The 18,953-nt window shown below is 32.3% G+C and overlaps 1 protein-coding gene across 2 annotated transcripts in view; it reads left to right on the top strand.

Annotated features, from left to right (window-relative positions):
* Window positions 1-15,511, top strand: part of LOC139501979 (E3 ubiquitin-protein ligase MIB2-like) — a 32,402-nt gene extending 16,891 nt beyond the window's left edge. For both annotated transcript variants that reach the window (XM_071291292.1, XM_071291293.1), the window contains exons 11-19: window positions 383-531; window positions 827-983; window positions 1,296-1,456; window positions 2,092-2,215; window positions 7,936-8,044; window positions 8,406-8,479; window positions 11,974-12,119; window positions 13,959-14,201; window positions 14,879-15,511. In XM_071291292.1, coding sequence (XP_071147393.1) covers window positions 383-531; window positions 827-983; window positions 1,296-1,456; window positions 2,092-2,215; window positions 7,936-8,044; window positions 8,406-8,479; window positions 11,974-12,119; window positions 13,959-14,201; window positions 14,879-15,296 — 1,581 coding nt within the window. In that variant the 3' untranslated portion in view covers window positions 15,297-15,511. The remainder of the gene's footprint in view (window positions 1-382; window positions 532-826; window positions 984-1,295; window positions 1,457-2,091; window positions 2,216-7,935; window positions 8,045-8,405; window positions 8,480-11,973; window positions 12,120-13,958; window positions 14,202-14,878) is intronic.
* The last annotated feature ends 3,442 nt before the right edge of the window (window positions 15,512-18,953 follow it).

The raw sequence follows: 18,953 nt of genomic DNA, 5'->3' as shown, positions 1-18,953 counted from the left end.
AAATGTTTTCAAACGATGTGATCAACACTCTTGTATTGCTACATAATAAGTGATTATTAGTTAAAGCATATGCGTTAGTTTTCTCGTTTGAATTGTTTTACATTGTCTTATTTAGGCCTTTTATAGCTGACTATGCGGTATGTGCTTTGCTCATTGTTGAAGGCGGTACGGTGACGTATAGTTGTTAATGTCTGTGTCATTTTAGTCTCTTGTGGACAGTTGTCTCATAGGCAATCATACCACATCTTCTTTTTTATAGTGAAAGAAAGCCAATATGAGATATTTCGTCTATCTTTTATTATTTCACATAGTATTTTTTAGGTATTGAATCTAAACGTGTACTTTTAATCTCTATTACTGACATTCATATGATTTTAAACAGATTGATGAAACATTTAAGGACCAAACTGCACTGCAAGTTGCATGTTACGAAGGAAAGTATGATACTGTGGTGTTTCTTGTACAACATGGTGCATCTGTAAATCTTCAGGACAAAGCCGGGGATACTGCCCTTCATCTTGCTGCAAATGGGTATTGTATAAGCGTCATCAACCACGCATTCATTCTTATAAAATTAATATATATATACACTGTACAAGTTTCAACCATTAATTAATGAGTGTCTATTAAAATTAAAATATATGCTTGGTTGAAACATTTTCCTACTTGTAACCATTTTTAAAAATTGTGAAAATTAGTATGGGATGAGAAATAAAGGGTTTTTTTAGGGGAGGGCTCGGGCAACTAATTTAAACAATATGACTTGTCTTGTTTTCATTGTATTTGTTAAACTGTATATAAGAGCAGTTTTTCTATAAATTTATAGAAATGAATCTGACATTATGAAACATCTTGCTGACAATGGTGCTAACGTCAACATCACGAATGCAAAACAGCAAACAGCATTACACATTACTGTCAACAAAAGCAACTGGAAAGGCAGTAATGTTTTGATAAATAAAGGGGCTGATCCTAGTTTACAGGTAAAATAGTACTTGATTTGAAACATGATAGTATACTACATTGAGTCATATTTAATGTCTCTATTTATTTTTGTTCATTCCGTGTAGTGAATTTTTTCCTTTTTTAACACGATTTCATTTATTTAGAGATGAATTAAAAAAAAGGGAACAAATGAAGTAAATCTTAAATAACGATGTTATTCAGCAATAGAACTATTTGCTGTTAAACGAGTAGAATACTGCTAAATTAGGCTAAGTGTTCATTTTGGAATTCAATCACATCTACCTTTGGAAGACTCTTAAGACTTTTCTGACTTTCTGTTCTCATTTTAGGACGGTAAAAAGGACACAGTTATGCACTTTGTTGTATCACAGAAAGATTGCCCACATGATACACTCAAATCTATATTTAGATCAAAGAGGGCGAAGTTTTCAGCAGTAAATGGAAATGGATATCCTATACTGTCGTTTGCTGTGATGAAGAATAATAAATAGTATGCATTATTTTACAATTAGTGAAAAACAATAGACATTTTACTGTAGTGCCGTTTTCAAAGTAACAGTGATTTTTGTTTGCTAACGTTCAATGGGAAATATTTCATGCATCTTAGAGAATTGTTACATGGGTTTCTTAACAATCAGAGGGCGGTCCACTCTGTTTTGTCTATAAAAGGCATAGGATTTAACGCACTCATTCTTACCAGATGTAACTGTGTTTTAATGTGTACTGCACAGCTAACAGGCACTCACTTTAGCAAGGGTTTGACTAAAAGAACTGGAGAAGTCCAATTCATGATCATACTTCTTGTCAACCTTTGTAGTTATGTGTATCGCAATGAATGGGTTATCTTCTCTTTGGTTTTCATCATGGATATTTAGACATGCAGAGACATAATAAGTTGAATGTATTGTATAGAATATAAACTAGGAAGTATGGTTGTTAGTGAGGCAACTTTCCAATAGAGTCTAAGTGATGTGTGTTTATGCTTACTGTAATCACCTTTAAAACTGTCATTTTTATATCATTATCAAAATTCAGTACTCTTATTCTGTACACTTAAACTATGGCTATGAATTTATTAATATCAACATAAAAAATATTATAACAAATGGTTAAAAATCATTTCAGCGTTGTGGACCTGATAGTCAGACTTAATACAAAGTACACAAGTGACACGATGAGCGATGGTCGAACAGCACTTCATCTTGCAGCTGCAAACAACAAAGTGGAGATATCACATTGCCTTATTACAGTAGGTATTTTTTCATATAGTAGCATATTTTCAATTGTAATGTTCATTGTTTTCTGTACTACGAAAGCCGAGAAGGATCATTCATAATTCAGAATTCAAAACTCGCAAATCAAGAAAGATAATCCTGTTTTATTGCAGTTGCAATCTAAACACAATTAATATTATCTTAATCTGATCAACTGATTTGATAAAATATACCGTAGATTAATAATATAATAGTGCACAGACAAACATTATAACACTTTTCAAATGATATGTGCCGACATTAGACAAGTGAAACATTTCTTGTTATCACTTTTACTCAGGGAGAGAGAGATATCGAGTGTCACTTCAATCCTTTTTCGATTGTTTTTCTTCTCCTTTTCATGACTTGAGAATCTTTTATAATATGAAATAAGAAGATGTGGTATGATTGCCAATGAGACAACTCTCCACAAGAGACTAAAATGACTCAGATATTCACAACTATAGGTCAACGTACGGCCTTCACCAATGAGTAAAACCCATGTCACATAGTCAGCTATAAAAGGCCCCGAAATGACAAATGTAAAACAATTCAGACAAAAAAAACCAAATTTGATATACAGCAAAAAACGACAACCACCGAATTACAGGCTCCTGACTTGGGACAGGCACACACAGAACGTGCACCATCCTCATTTATACAACACAAAAAATATGTCGTCCACTTTTCGGTGTAGTGAATGAGAATTATTGTCGGGTGTAAAATTAGAGAATAGGCAGGCGAAGAATGGAGATTATAGCAGTTTTTTTTTATCCACACAGGGAACAATTAAGCATTTCGCATTGTATCAGAAAAGACAAATTTTCGTTCATTGTACATGTAGAGGATGCTTACATAGTTTTGACATACTATATTTGATTGTTATATAAAATTTCAACTGTTTTTTTTAAATGATTATTTATTAATTTATTTCTGTTATTTCTTTAACCCGAAACCGCCTTTGAAACTGGTGGAAAAAGAGGGACGAAAGATACCAAAGGGACAGTCAAACTCATAAATCTAAAACTAACTGACAACGCCATGGCTAAAAATGAAAAAGACAAACAAACAACAGCACACACGACACAACATAGAAAACTAAAGAATAAACAACACGAAATGTTTTGCAATGTTCCTGGAGATCGATTTTACCAATTTTTTTCGGATTTTTTCATTGCTGTCATTGGGAAATCTAGTGTCAAAATATTATCTTCTAAGTAAACACTGAAACTTGATCTTTCAATGTTGGTTCTGTTTTAGCAAAGACTCTATAAGATAAAAATTCACAAGAAAACTTTCTGGTAGTAACAATAAAAAAGATTTGCATTAAAAAATAACATTTCCAAATAAAGTTATCATTTGTTGGAATTTTATGCGACTGTCATACAAGTGAGATGTTTAGCTAGCTTTAAAACCAGGTTCAATCCACCATTTTCTTCACAAGAAAATGCCTGTACCAAGTCAGGATTATGACAGGTGTTATCCGTTCGTTTGATGTTTTTGAACTTTTGATTTTGCCATTTGATTGGGGACTTTCCTTTTTGAATTTTCCTTTGAGTTCAGTATTTTTGTGATTTTACTTTCCCTCCTAAAATAACAATTAAACGACGAGTACAACAGGCTAAAGAAACTTTGTGTATAATAAAGATAAAAAGAAGAAGCTTTGTGTCAAATTAGGTTAAAATACTCCTATGCGAATATATTCCTGGAGTACCAGCTATAATTTATGTTTTTACCGGCTGTATACCTCTCTGGAACATGCTAATTATCCGCATATGTATCATATGTACATTTTGGTTCAGTGGTGCTGATGGCATTTGAAGCAGTCCTCTTTTTCATATAATGACATCGGGGTTTTATATGATTTGCTATGGGGTATGGGGTATGTAACTTTCATAACATTTGGTTGAGGCAAATAAAGTTAGAGCGCGTAGACAACAAATTTAACATTTTTTCTATTTATAAATGGGCTTGAACGGTGGAAGTGATGCCAGCCAAATTTTAAACTTGATCTCAGTTTGGTGGTAATTAACATTGTGTATAATTTCTATAGTATTTGTTTGAAGCAAAATAAAGTTAATTTGCGGAAACTCCAAGTTCTAAATTTTCCCATGAATACGTACGGACGTACAGACGGACAAGCGTTAAAATTAATGCTCCCCTCCGCTGTAGCTGAGATTATTCCGGCGGCACGTCTGTCTGTGTATACATTCGTATAGAAATATGCCATTTATAAGAATGGGTAAGTTTCAAAAAAGTTTGTATGTGGAAAAGGGGAAGGCAAACTTCTGAAATTGACAAGAAAAAAAAAAAACTATTTTCTATCTTAAATTTAGTGATTGTTCTCTTTCATTTTCATTTTTTTCAATTTTTGTCTTAAAATGAGAGGGGGCATATATTTGTCACCTTTTTGCCCCTGGCTCCTATACGTACACTGTTATTATGACATATTTTTTTTGTAATAGCAATGAAACGAATCATTTCGAATACCGGTATGAAAATGAAACTGTTCTATGACGACTTTTATTTGTGGATGGCACTAATTTATAAAATACAAAATTATTGTATTTATTGGCTCTTAGTAATGTTCAATAGCGTACTTGAATAAAATTGCAAAGAATTAAATTTACTACAATACAAACAATTCTTAGCTCTATTTTAGAACATGTAATTTAAGCTTGTTGAAACGAAGTTAGTTTAAAATTTGTCAAAGTAAGCTTTAAGAATTTCTTTTTTTTTTCAATTTGTCTTTAAATTTAGATTTATCATGCATGTCTCTAAACAGAGTATGCGACGCGTAACAGTTTATAAGTCTTGGTGTTCTCATATATGCACTTGATACGGAACATTTATTATGGATATATTTCAGACTCCATTTATGAAAGAAAATCTATACAGCAGAGCATTTTGGTTTTTTTTTGTAGCTCTATTTTAGAACATGTGATTTAAACTTGTTGAAATGAAGTTAGTTTAAAAGGAGAAGGTTCAGTAAGACCCCTTTTTGGCCCCAAAATATAGCAGTTTTACAAAATTGTTAAAATGTAAACCTTTAGTTATTTATTGGACAGTAGAATACTTCTGCTACATAAATATGGGCTGTTTTTTTTTTTTTTTTGACAATACAATGCACATATATCCGGTACTAACACCATTAAGTCATGCTAAATTACTGAAATCCTCATATTTCTAGCATTTTAGTTAAATTTTAGACGGTTTTCGTGTAAAACGAAAGTGGCCGCATTCGTGTTCATCCTTAATATTGAAATGTAAGTTGTATTTTATGATAATACATAACATATATAAAGGTTGAGGATGAACACGGATGCGGCCACTTTCGTTTTTACCAAAAACCATCTGAAAAGTGACATTTTTCGGCATATTAGGTACAAAATGTAGATTTTTCATATTTGAGCTTGAATCGGATCGTTTTTAATGACTAAATCTGTGAAAATCTTTCACATAAACTAATTAATTCAAATAAAATAGACACTTAAGTGTTTAAAAAGTGGTCAAAATCTTTCGTCAGATGAACCTGAAATTTGAGGCCAAAATCGGTCCTTACCGGACCTACTCCTTTGTCAAAGTAAGCTTTAAGAATTCCTTCTTTTATTTTAGATTTATTATGCATGTCTCTATACATAGTATGCGACGCGTAACAGTTTATAACTAAGTGTTTTGATATATGAATTATTTGATACGGTGCATTTGTTATGGATATATTTCCGACTCCATTTATGAAATAAAATCTGTAGAGCTGAGAATTTTGATTTTTTTTGTGTTTCAATTTAAATCGTAGATTCAAATATTTTTCAAACGATAAAGTAAAACTTCTTCAAAACTTATACATAATGTATAGTTCGGCGTCCGCGAAAAAGAAGCCATACGTATTTCATTGAATCTCGATATTTAAGATGTTTATAATTTTTCTAACAATGACGTTCTACCTCCATGAGCCTGGAAATGTCATGGCGGATCACAATTTTAATATATAAATATAGGTACCATATATTAGTAAATAATATATAAAAATGGGTACATTGTTTTAGACAAACGTAGCACACCTCTACCAAAAAAAATCGAAGTTAAAAAAGTTGGAAATTGCAAGATTAAAGTTGATAATTCCAAGATTAAAGTTGACAATTCCAAGATTAAAGTTGATAATTCCAAGATTAAAGTCGACAATTTGAAAAAAGTTAAATAAAAAAGGATGACCCTAATACGGTTTCGTAATAAATGGAATTACATAAGTAAATGCCAAAAGTATCATCTTATTTCAATCATAGACCGTAACTCCCAAATAACATAAAGAAAAATAGTCAAAAACTTAACACGAATTTTGTTGATATAACAACATAAAATTATCAGAATTTGATGAACAATACACAAAATCTGTCTTTTGTATATACATATTTTAATAACTAGATTCTTCCGTTGAAAACTAAGACATTTTAAGAGATTTGTTGTTGTTTGCTTAACCACCAGTGGTAAATATTTCATGCATATTTAAACTTTACGAAAAAGCGATGATTTCAATTTTTCCATTGTGAACGTTCCATTTCAGTGAAGCGACTTTCCAGCTGTAGTAGTATAGGGCTCGGGTTTCCTTTCCTATTTTTTTGATAGAGGGTTGCTACTTGCAAGGACGCTGTGTTACCAAGGGTTTCAAATGGTAAAATTGGATGTATCCCTATGAAGGTGTAACGGACCCTTTGCCTTGTTTCAATGAGTTCGTGTTCTTAACAAACTTTCTAAAATAGCTTTCAGTAGTATATTAAAGTGTAAAGTGCGATCTTTTAGGCTTTCGTAAGCGCGGGGAATCCTGATAGATTAATGTAGGATTTTTGAGTTTTGAATTTAAAATTTTGAATTTTGAATTATACTTCTCGGCTTTCGTAGTTTACAATGCAGTATTATTATTTCAATGCTGTGATTTATCAAATGTTAAAAGTAACTTAACTATGATACATACGTAAAACGAAGAGTAAAGTAACTTAAGTTAATTTCATACAGATACCATTCTGTTTGAATAAATACAGTTATTTCGTCAGCGTTATTATACCCATAAGGGACTTAAGAATTTGATAGATTTTGCATTTAACTTGTCTGATTGTCCTCCATCTATTCATCTGTTTTTCATCCGACTGTATGTACGTCCGAAACGTTCGTTGCATATTACTTTGTTTCAGTATTATGTAATGATCATATTTTTACACTGGTAAATTATAATGTGTACTAATGTTTTTCAGATCTACTGTGAACGTTTTATGATATTTTGATATGTTTACCTACGTTTAAAGACGAACATAGAGTAAAATAATAAAAATACAAATGATTTAGTCTCAAGAAAAACTAATTACTAGTAGGTGCAATTTAGGAACTATATGATATTTTGGTACCGTTTTATATATATATAAAATGTTAGTAGTAACATAATGAGTAATAAATCATTGATAAATGTAATAAGATATGTTAAGAAAATTATGAAAATAGCTTATCCCCCTTACCAACACTTTTTTGTCATTACTGAAAAATGTCAATTCAGTTTGACGTAGTACAGAATATAACGTCCCCGCTATTGATGGGAAATTGCAAGAGTACATAGTTCAAAACGAAGAGCTACTCCTATGCATACAACTATTAAACGTATTGATAAATGACATCACCATCCGATTTATATTTGATCAGTCTCCTACTATTGTTTACATTCCATTTGTAGACCGGAAAAGCAGATATTAATGTCAAGGATAACAAAGGAAGAACTCCTCTTATGAGTGCAGTGTATAGTGGCGGAACGTTAAAATCAGTAGAACAACTAATAAAGTTTGGTAATGTATATGTATCTTACTTAGCAATTTATAATAGGACAAAAATCCAATATTGAAAATTCGAAAGGGGAAATTAAATGCAAAAAACTTGATTTAAAATATTCAATGAAGGACAAAACTGTGTATATGGAATATAAACTATCTAGCAGACATAAGTAATTAAGCCAGATTACAAAACAAATATTCAATGGGGTTACAGGCAATCAATGTGTCTTTCTTTTAAATATATATATTTTTAAGATCTTCAAATGTTATCGTCTATATTATTTTGTCTCTGAAGGAGAGTTGTCTGATAGGCAATCATTTCAAATCTTCTTATTGAAAAACATATATATATTTATGTAATGACATTTGTTTACAGAGTGTTCGGTAAATGCGCAGGACAACAGCGGGGACACAGCATTGCATATTCTTCAGACACAGAAAAGTTCTAGTGTAGGTATCAGATTGAACTAAACTGGACGTGTGGTACACCCAACTACAAAACAAATCTAAATAGATATTTCGAAATCAATTTACGTTGTATGACAAGCGTCTATATAGTATGTGTTTGTGTTTATATCCTGAATAAATACAAAGCGTATGATATTGAAAATCAATTATAGATAACACTAATAGAACAATCGATACTTTTACAATGAATAAGTGAAGAAAAATAATAAAATTGAAAAGAAACAATAAAAAAAAATAGTATAAAAATCATGAGAGACCCCCTCAAAATTAGGGTGATTTCAGGATCAGTTTTGGCAAACTATTTTGTCTCCTCAATAGTCAGTGGGGGCATTTAAAGCTTTAGGGATGACATCAAAAGTTCAATGTAGGATAAAAAAACTTAATTCACATAGTTTTTTCACTGACCCCCCACCCCCCCCCCCCTCTTTACTTAATTTGGGAAAAATTGATTTACCAATAGGGATATATGTAAAAATCGATTTTAGATATACAAAACTTGCAGAATATTAACCCCCCCACCCCCAAACTATTTGATTTAAGTTTTGTATCCTACAGTGGAGATCACTTCTAACCTCTCATTAGAACTGTCAGAATATTCTGTCATAGAACTGTTCTAACCTGTCCTAGAACAGTTCTACCTAGAACAGTTCTACTCTAGAACTGTTCTAAGTAGAACTGTCAGAATCAGTTCTAGGTAGAAGTGACTAAATCAGTTCTAGGTAGAACTGTCAGGATCAGTTCTAGGGTAGAACTGTCTAAATCAGTTCTAGGTAGAACTGTCCAAATCACTTCTAACCGTAGAACTGTCAGCAGAACTGACTAAATCAGTCAGGACTGTAGAACAGTTCTAAATGACGTCACCGCAGTAAGGGCACTTTAGAATTTAGAAGAAATAAATCACTTCCAATTACTTTGCTATATATTAAATAGCAGATTTTCTATATTTTTTACTGATCAAACGACTTTTATTACGTTACATGTACAAATATCGAAGTGAATAGAAGGTTACCCAACTCATCGGAGAAATATTTTTATAAGATTGCATACGGAAACATCATTGTTTACGTTTCTTCGTTCCCCGTTTTTAACAGTCTCTTTCTTAATAAAACTCTGCATTTAATTCATGGAATTTTAATCGTAATTTACCTTGTTTGCCTTGGATTTACATTCATTTAAGATTCTGTTTTGACAAATGTTCAAACAAAAATTGTACAGTGGATGAATTATGGGATATTAATGAAAAAAGTGTTGTACAACGTAAACAAACTATATATACATTTGCACCATCTCGTCAATTTAGCCAGACTTATCCATAACGAATATAAATGATATCTGGGAGTCTGCAACTCAGAAAAATATACTGGATCTGAACATGAATGAAACATTTGCCCCTGGACGTTCGGCTACAAACAAAATCATGCATTTTTCTTTGCCTTCTTCAAATTATATTATTAACAGTATTCTATTCCAAGAAGAGAACTTCCCATACATGTACTTTTTATTTTATTTTTAAAATAAAGTATACGAATCAGCCATGTGAGTGTTGGATGATGCCATTAAATAGTTTTGTTTAAAAAAAAAAACCATCACAAACTACTGACTTAAACATGTTAAAAAGTCACTTTAGAATTTTTAATGACGGTTCATTATTATGGATACAGAGAGGAAATAACGGCGCGCTAAATTCTTAGATGTGGTATAAATACACCTTGTCGCTATTTGTCTGCCATTACTGGATATCACACAGGTTCCCGTAAAATTTTGACGTCTTAAAACAAAATATCTGACGCCACAATGGAAAAGTCATTGTTGTATGCTTCAAAAGTTCAAGAGGCCAGGTCAGCCAGGATAAGCGATAAGGTGTATTGTGTTTCAAAGTTGTCGTCATTTTTATCATACGATCCGTCCTCACATAGAAATAATATTGGTTTACCATGTTTACAGTGAGGCCATATACATGTATATTTACATGATAAAGTGTAAATAAGTTCAGTTTTGGTTGATGCGGTCAAAAGATTTTATTATACGACTCAGTCTGAAGTATGAAAACTACTGATATTTGTTTATGATTCAATATTTTGAATAAAAAGAGGACATGGTCATTGGCAGATCAAGGGGGGTTCAGGAGTTTATAGTTGGACCCCCCTTTTTTAAATGGCTGGATCTGCCCCTGCATGCTGGCACTATAAATTGATGGGAACAAAATTGTTTTCCACTATTGCTGTAACTTGTATAGTACAGTCCCTCTTGACCTAAAATTAAAACTGAAGTACTGTGCAGCTATATAGATTTGCAGAAAGAAAGAGCAAATAATGTCAGTTTAGATTGATGTGGTCAGAGACATATAATACAATTGTTATCACATAACAAAATTATCTGACCTCATTAACCAAATGTAATATCTGTTAACGAGTAGTTTTCATACCTCGGACGGACCTGTTTAACAAAAATCTTTTGACCACATCAGAGACATATAATACAAAGTTTTCCTCATCCAAATTTAGGTAGTAATAAAAAGTTAGGACAAAAAACAAAAAAATACTCTCATAAATTTTACCATCCCCTTTTCATTGCTTTCTTGCAATATTAAGCTTATTGTTTGTGTCATATATGTGCATATGTATGTACTAAGAATCTTCCATACATTTTATATCTAGTATATAAAATGGTAAAATATAATTTCTATGGGTGTATCCTTGGCAACAATCTGCATTTATTTGCTATTAAATATTGCAAAAAGGGGGAAAAGATGTCACAAATTTCCCCAAAATGTGGCTAAAGTAGAATTTCAATCGCTTGAAGTAATTCATTTTCTGAAACTGTTTACATATATCTTTTAGTAAATCCAATGAAAATCATTTTTTTTGTAAATCGCGTCAAACAGTGTTTGTAAGCATTACATTAATTTCTAGATCGATGGGCGATCTAGCTATGATAATGCGGAGAGTCAAACAGAAAATAGACAATAAATATGTAAAAAATAATCTTGATGTCCTTATAAACCATTTGAAGGCTAAATTTGTACTCAGCTGTCTAAAATTGAATTGTATTACACGATAACTTTCATATTAGAAAAATCCAGCGGGGCCAAAATAGCGAAACAAAACAAGTAACTGTGTATTGCTACCTTCAATGGACTCATACACAAGGCTAATACACCACAAATCACAGACAAAGTTCGAATTTACCGTTATAGAATTATGCTTCGTTTAAAATTGGTATTCATATTTTTTTTTTCGTTTCCAACTCGAACTTAAGTTTTTCTCATCCAAGTTTTATGATTTTTTTACATACTGATAAAAATCACAGCACCTAGACAGAGTTTGAAATTGGACAGTGAGTCGTAAAACCTTTTTTTCTTTTAACTTGGTACACAGTAAACATTGTATAATGATATAATGAAGCACACATATAAGTTAATAAAAGTTCCGGAAAACATTCACTATGTATTTAATCTATGAATCATTTGTATGTAGATGATGCGGAAAAGGCGAGGGGCTGATGATACTCAGGTGCTTTGCTTCCTTCTCGAGAATGGAGCTAACGTACTGATACAGAATAAGAATGGTAAAACACCTATAGACTTAACTAAAGATGAAACGGAAAAACTTTTAATAAAAACGTAAGTAAAAGTGTATGCTTTCATGTCCAGTGCACGATGATTAATCAATATTGTAGACATCGCAATATCTACAATGTTAACACGATATTGTGTCAACATTGTTTACATTGTTTGAACCCTTATATATTGTTGACATCGTTAACATCGCGATGTATACAATCTAGAAAATATATTGTGTTTACATTATTTACATCGCGATGTATACAATGTTAAAACGATGTTGTGTCAGCATCGTGTACATTGTTTCAACCCTTCTTTATTGTTTACATCGTTCACATCGTTAACATCGCGATGTATACAATGTTAACACGATGTTGCGTCAACATCGTATACATTGTTTGGACCCTTATATATTGTTTACATCGTTGACATCGTTAAGAGCGCGATGTATACAATGTTAACACGATGTTGTGTCAACGTCCTATACATTGTTTGAACCCTTATATATTGTTTACATCATTGACATCGTTAACATCCCGATGTATAAAATGTTAACACGATGTTGTGTCAACATCGTATATATTGTATTAACCCTTATATATTGTTTACAACGTTGACATCGTAAACATCGCGATGTGTACAATGTTAACACTATGTTGTGTCAACATCGTTTACATTATCTTAACTCTTATATATTGTTTACATTTTTGACATCGTAAACATCGTGATGTATACAATGTTAAAACGATTTTGTGTTTACATTATTTACATCGCCATATAAACTATGTTGACACTATTTTGTGTCAAATTAGAGCTATAACATCACATTTGTTTTAATGATTTGTTGTTAAAAAAAAACCATAATAATGCAAACTGTATACATGTAATCGACAAACTTCATTGAATAATTATTATATAAATGAATAAAAAAGCTTTTTTGATATTATCAACATCACAATGTATACGATGTGAACGATGTAAATACAAAGGTATAGACTTGGTACACATTATTTATAGGATTTTGACTATGAAAATGATGTAGAAACGATATTATCAACATCACGATGTTAACGATGTAAACAGAAAGTTTTAGATTCGATATACAACATAAACAAGATGTTGACACGATATTGACAACATTGCGATGTATACGATGTGAACGATGTAAACACAAAGGTAAAGACTTGGTTCACAACATCCATACGATGTTGACGATGTAAAAAGGATATTGTCAACATCATGATGTATACAATGTGAACGATGTAAACAGAAAGATATGGACTCTATATTCACCATAAACACGATGTTGACACGATATTGACAATATTGCGATGTTTACGATGTGAACAATGTAAAAACAAAGGTAAAGACTTGGTTCACAACATCTTTACGATGTGGACGATGTAAAAACGATATTGTCAACATCACGATGTATACGATGTGAACGATGAAAACACAAAAGTAAAAACTTGGTTCACAACATCTATACAATGTTAAAAATGTAAAAACGATATTGTCAACATCACCATGTATACGATGTCAACGATGTAAACAGAAGAGTCGATATACAACATAAACAAGATGTTGACACGACATTGTTAACATCACGAATATACGATTTAGACAATGTAAACACAAAGGTACAGAACATAAAGATAGGATACAATGTTAACACAATAACGACACAATAAAGTTGACATTGCGATGTTAACAATATCGACAAAACATCGTGCACTGGACATACTTCAGTGTATGTAGAGAAAAATAAGGCAATTAACGTTATCAAAAACAATTATTGAAGTTAAAGTAGATATGTATACTTACATTAAATCAATGTATATTCACTTGATATTCATTACATTTAACAGTTAATGACACTGAAAACATCTTTTTTTTCAGACTTGCTAAAAAAGTCATAGAAAAGTCATTTGCAAAAACAAAATCAGGATTTACTTTTCCAGCGGACTGGGATGATATGGGTGAGGAAATCATTTTGAGAGTAAATATAGAACCTTCGAAAACTGATCTAATGAAACAACAGTGGAAGGATGTGAAACAGATGTTTGATAATACATTACCACAGGCCAGAATCGTGTCAATACAAAGAATCCAAGACAAATTCAATTGGGAAATGTACCAAGTGTATGTATTATATTTTAGTTTTTGTCTTTCCAAATATGGGTTATTTTTGTATATTGTCATAGCTTACTAGATTGTATTGTATTTTTAGAGTAAATGCAATAAATGAAAATAAATTGCCCTTACAACAGATAAACGACAGGTAATTGTGCTTTGAACTTAATTGTTTCTCATATATTTATAAATAAATGTTTTTTGTACAAGATCTTCCAATTGATAAGATTTCTCGATACATTTGACGTCACGAAGGAAAAATCTTTACGTCACAATGCCTTATGACACGCTTCCATCGAAAATCACAGGTCAATTAGGATAGTTCACCCATAAGCCAAAAAAAACCATCGTGTAGAACGCAACATGCAGCACAGAAAACTAGGGAGAGGTGTATAAGAAACCAGAGCACTGTAAATGTCTGCTTGCTTGAAATTTATTTTGGCTCGGTTCATTCCATGCATTTCATTATTTTGTTTTAACAATTCTCAAAAAAGAAATTTTGATATTTTCAGTTACCTTTATCCTTATTCTTCGCTTCAAAACCGCCACCACGTGTCAAACATTGCACACACCCTGCATGTGGCGTTCTACACGTATAAACTCGAAAATTTTGTTGAAAACTTTGTTATATGAATAAGACGAAAAAAAATGCGCTCATCAAATGAAATACATAATTCGATTTTCAGGAAGAAGAAAAAACTGGAGAAACAATACGGAATCGGTTGTGCAAATGAACAGAATTTGTTTCATGGTACACTCCCTGACAAGGTAGACTTGATTGTGGAACAGAATTTAGATTGTCGTTTGGCAGGCACAAGAGTTGGTACATTATTAGGCAAAGGAACTTATTTTGCCAAAGATGCCAAATATTCTGATGGATATGCTCAATCTGATTCTAACGGACATAAATTTATGTTTGTGTATTCAGTTTTGGCGGGTAAAACTTGTTGTGGAAGAGATGACTATGTTAGACCGCCACTACAAGATACAAACAATCCAAATCTTTTCTTTGATAGCTGTGTTGATAATGTTACTAAACCTAGAATATATTGTGTTTTCGATAACACACAGTATTGTTCAAAATATCTAATTGAATACACATAGTTTAATTTTTTGAATGGTTATATTCAAAACGTTTATTTATATATTTGAAAAAAAAAAATGTTTGTTAATAAAGCATGAGGTCCAGATTCTCCATTTATTTACCTCTTTTTATGTATGAAATATTTTTTGAGTCAGATTTTAAAATTTAAAAAAAAATTGCTTAATAAAATTATCAATAAAGCTTTAATGAAACCAAATAAAGGCCATATGACTTTTTCTTATACTTATTTAACATTAGAATTTCTACAAGCTTTTTAGACGTCGTTGGTTTAATGTTGTTGTTTATGAGTTCTTTTTTTAACATTGCTTAAGGCCTGGCATGTACAATGGACTGTTATACTTGGACATTAAATATTGATGATATCTACAATTTGAAATGCAAGCTACATGTATTCGTAGATGCTTATACTTGAATATACACGGGTGGGATTCCGGACGTTGTGCGTTGTAAACAATTCGTCGATTTTATAAATAATTTATATACGAAATATTTATAAAGATTTGTTATTAATCATGCCATAACCGAAGTAATGAATAAATAAACTGATAAAATCCACAGAGACTGATATTTCACCAGCACAAATATTGCCTCGATAATGACAAAAGGCAGCAACAAGTTATAAATTGCATACGTCGGACATGTCAGAGGCGCATTATCGATTCAACTACACCAGGAACGCTAAAAAACGAGTATTTGAAAGCCAATATACATGAATCTGTCTTTCTGTTACACGTATAATGTCTTTCTATTACGAATTAAATCAATTGAAATTTAAAAAAAAAGTAGCCTTGACTTAGCTCAAATGAGCAACTCGTAAATCATGTTTTTATTTTTGTTATTTATTTTTTTTATTATTTATTCATTTGCTTATATGTTATTGAATACTATCTAAATTAGTGAACCAGACTTGTATGATTTGACAGATGACGAGGATGAATATTTGTATATGCCAATCAGTAGCGACATGTAATACTTTATTTACTTATTTACTGCTGAATAAAACTAGAGGCTCTCAAGAGCCTGTATCGCTCCCCTGATTCTACTTGGGTTTTTGAAATCATATAAAAAGATAAAATTTGGCTACAAAGTAACAACACTTGACCAGCACCTCATTAAGAAAGGAACATTTATGCTATGTTTGCTTTCATTCAATTCAGTGGGTCTCTAAAAGAAGACATTTGTATGTATTTCCCATAGGGTCTTATGTTAAACCAAGTCCCCTGCTGGAAGCCACCTTGGTTGATTGATTAGCTACAAAGTAACAACACTTGGTCAGCACCTCATAGGGAACATTAATGCCATGTTTGGTTTTATTCAATTCAGTGGTTCTCTAAAAGAAGTCATGTGTATGCATTTTCAATAGGTTCCTATGTTAAACTAAGTCCCCCGCTGGTGGCCATCTTGAATGATGGATCGGCGAAAAAGTAACAACACTTGGTCAACACCTTATAAGGAACATTCATGTCATGTTTGGTTTCATTCCATTCAGTGGTTCTCTAAAAGAAGTCATTTGTATGCATTTTCCATTGGGTCCTATGTTAAACTAAGTCCCCTGCTGGTGGCCATCTTGAATAATGGATCGGCTACAAAGTAACAACACTTGGTGAGCACCTTATAAGGAATATTCATGTCATGTTTAGTTTCATTTCATTCAGTGGTTCAATAAAAGAAGTCATTTGTATGCATTATCCATTGGGTCCAATGTTAAACTAAGTCCCCCGCTGGCGACCATCTTGGATTATGGATTGGCTACAAAGTAACAACACTTGGTCAACACCTTATGAGGTACATTCCTGCCATGTTTGGTTTCATTCCAATCAGTGGTTCTCGAAAAGAAGTCATTTGTATGCATTTCCCATTGGGTCCCATGTTAAACTAAGTCCCCGCTGGCGGCCATCTTGGATGATGAATCGGCTACAAAGTAACAACACTTGGTCAGCACCTCATAGGGAGCATTCTTGCCATGTTTGGTTTTATTCCATTCAGTGGTTCTCTAAAAGAAGTCATTTGAATGCATTTCCCATAGGGTCCTATGTTAAACTAAGTCCTCCACTTGCGGCCATTTTGGATGATGGATCGGCTACAAAGTAACAACACTTGGTCAACACCGTATAAGGAACATTCATGTCATTTTTGGTTTCATTCCATTCAGTGGTTCTCTAAAAGAAGTCATTTGTATGCATTTCCCATTGGGTCCAATGTTAAACTAGGTCCTCACTGGCGGCCATCTTGGATGATGGATCGGCTACAAAGTAACAGCACTTGATCATCACCTCATAAGGAACATTCGTGCCATGTTTGGTTTTATTCCATTCAGTGGTTCTCTAAAAGAAGTCATTTGTATGCATTTCCCATAGAGTCCTATGTTAAACTAAGTCCCCCGATGGCGGCCATCTTGGATGATGGATCGGCTACAAAGTAACAACACTTGGTCAGCACCTCATAAGGAACATTCATGCCATGTTTGATTTTATTCCATTCCGTGGTTCTCTAGAAGAAGTTCAAAATGTAAAAAGATTACGACGACGACGGACGACGGACGCCAAGTGATGAGAAAAGCTCACTTGGCCCTTCGGGCCAGGTGAGCTAAAAAAGAAGATGTGGTATGATTGCCAATAAAACAATTCTTCACAAGAGACCAAGATGACACAGAAATTAACAACTAAAGTTCAACGTATGACCTTCGATGATAAGCAACCCCATAATATATAGTCACATATAAGAGGTCCTGGAAATTAATTCAAACAACAGAAACTAACGGCCTAATTAATGCACAGAGAAATACACGAAAAACAAATATTTCACTCAGCAACAAACGACAACATCAACATTACAAGCTCCTGATGTAAGAACATAGAAATAGAGTTATGGAAACTCAAATAGGTTACAAAGTAAAAATGCATTAACTTATTAAAATGGTTGTTTGCACTTTATGTTCTGTGTCAGGAAATGAATACTTGAAAATCCAATATAATATCCTAAAAAAAGAGATATCTATTGTTACTACGCCTGGGAAAAATATTTACACAATTTAAAGTGGCAAATGAATTGAGTCTTCTCGCATTTACAACGAACTTTATAATGTCGCTTTTAGAATGATATGAATCTGTTATATTTGACTTTACATAAAACAACATAGATACTTTGATTTGACCGACAAAATGATTTACCTGATAAATCTACATAGAAAATCAATCAGAAAATATTGTTCTACAGAAATAAGTTCATCTTGTGTTCGAGATTTCATTATTATCCTCTAGTGTGTTGAGTATGAAAACAAAGTTTAAAAATGTTTCCAGTATGTTTTAAGTGTAGAATTTTAGTTTCTTACTACAACCAAACAAGAAGAAAGTCTCTTTTTCAAATAGTTACATGTATGTGCAGTAAGCCTTTCTTCCCATCTTACTTATAGTGTAAAATATGTCGGAGTTTGTTTCGAAAATAATTTCAAAAACCTAGGAAATGGCAAGAATTACAGGTAAGCCGCCCTATATTATACTACTACACTTTAAATGTATGGTATGTTTCACCTTGAAATGTTAAAGCAATTGAAAACATGCGATAAATTAAACCAAAGACAATAGTTTAAAACAATTGATAATTATAAGAAAATAAGAGGAATTGTAAGCTGTTTATACATTGTTAATCTTTATGTT

This window comes from Mytilus edulis, chromosome 13 (genome assembly GCF_963676685.1).
Source record: "Mytilus edulis chromosome 13, xbMytEdul2.2, whole genome shotgun sequence".
NCBI lineage: Eukaryota > Metazoa > Mollusca > Bivalvia > Mytilida > Mytilidae > Mytilus > Mytilus edulis.
The sequence above is the reverse complement of the archived record's forward strand: the minus strand, read 5'-3'. Positions and strand labels throughout refer to the sequence as shown.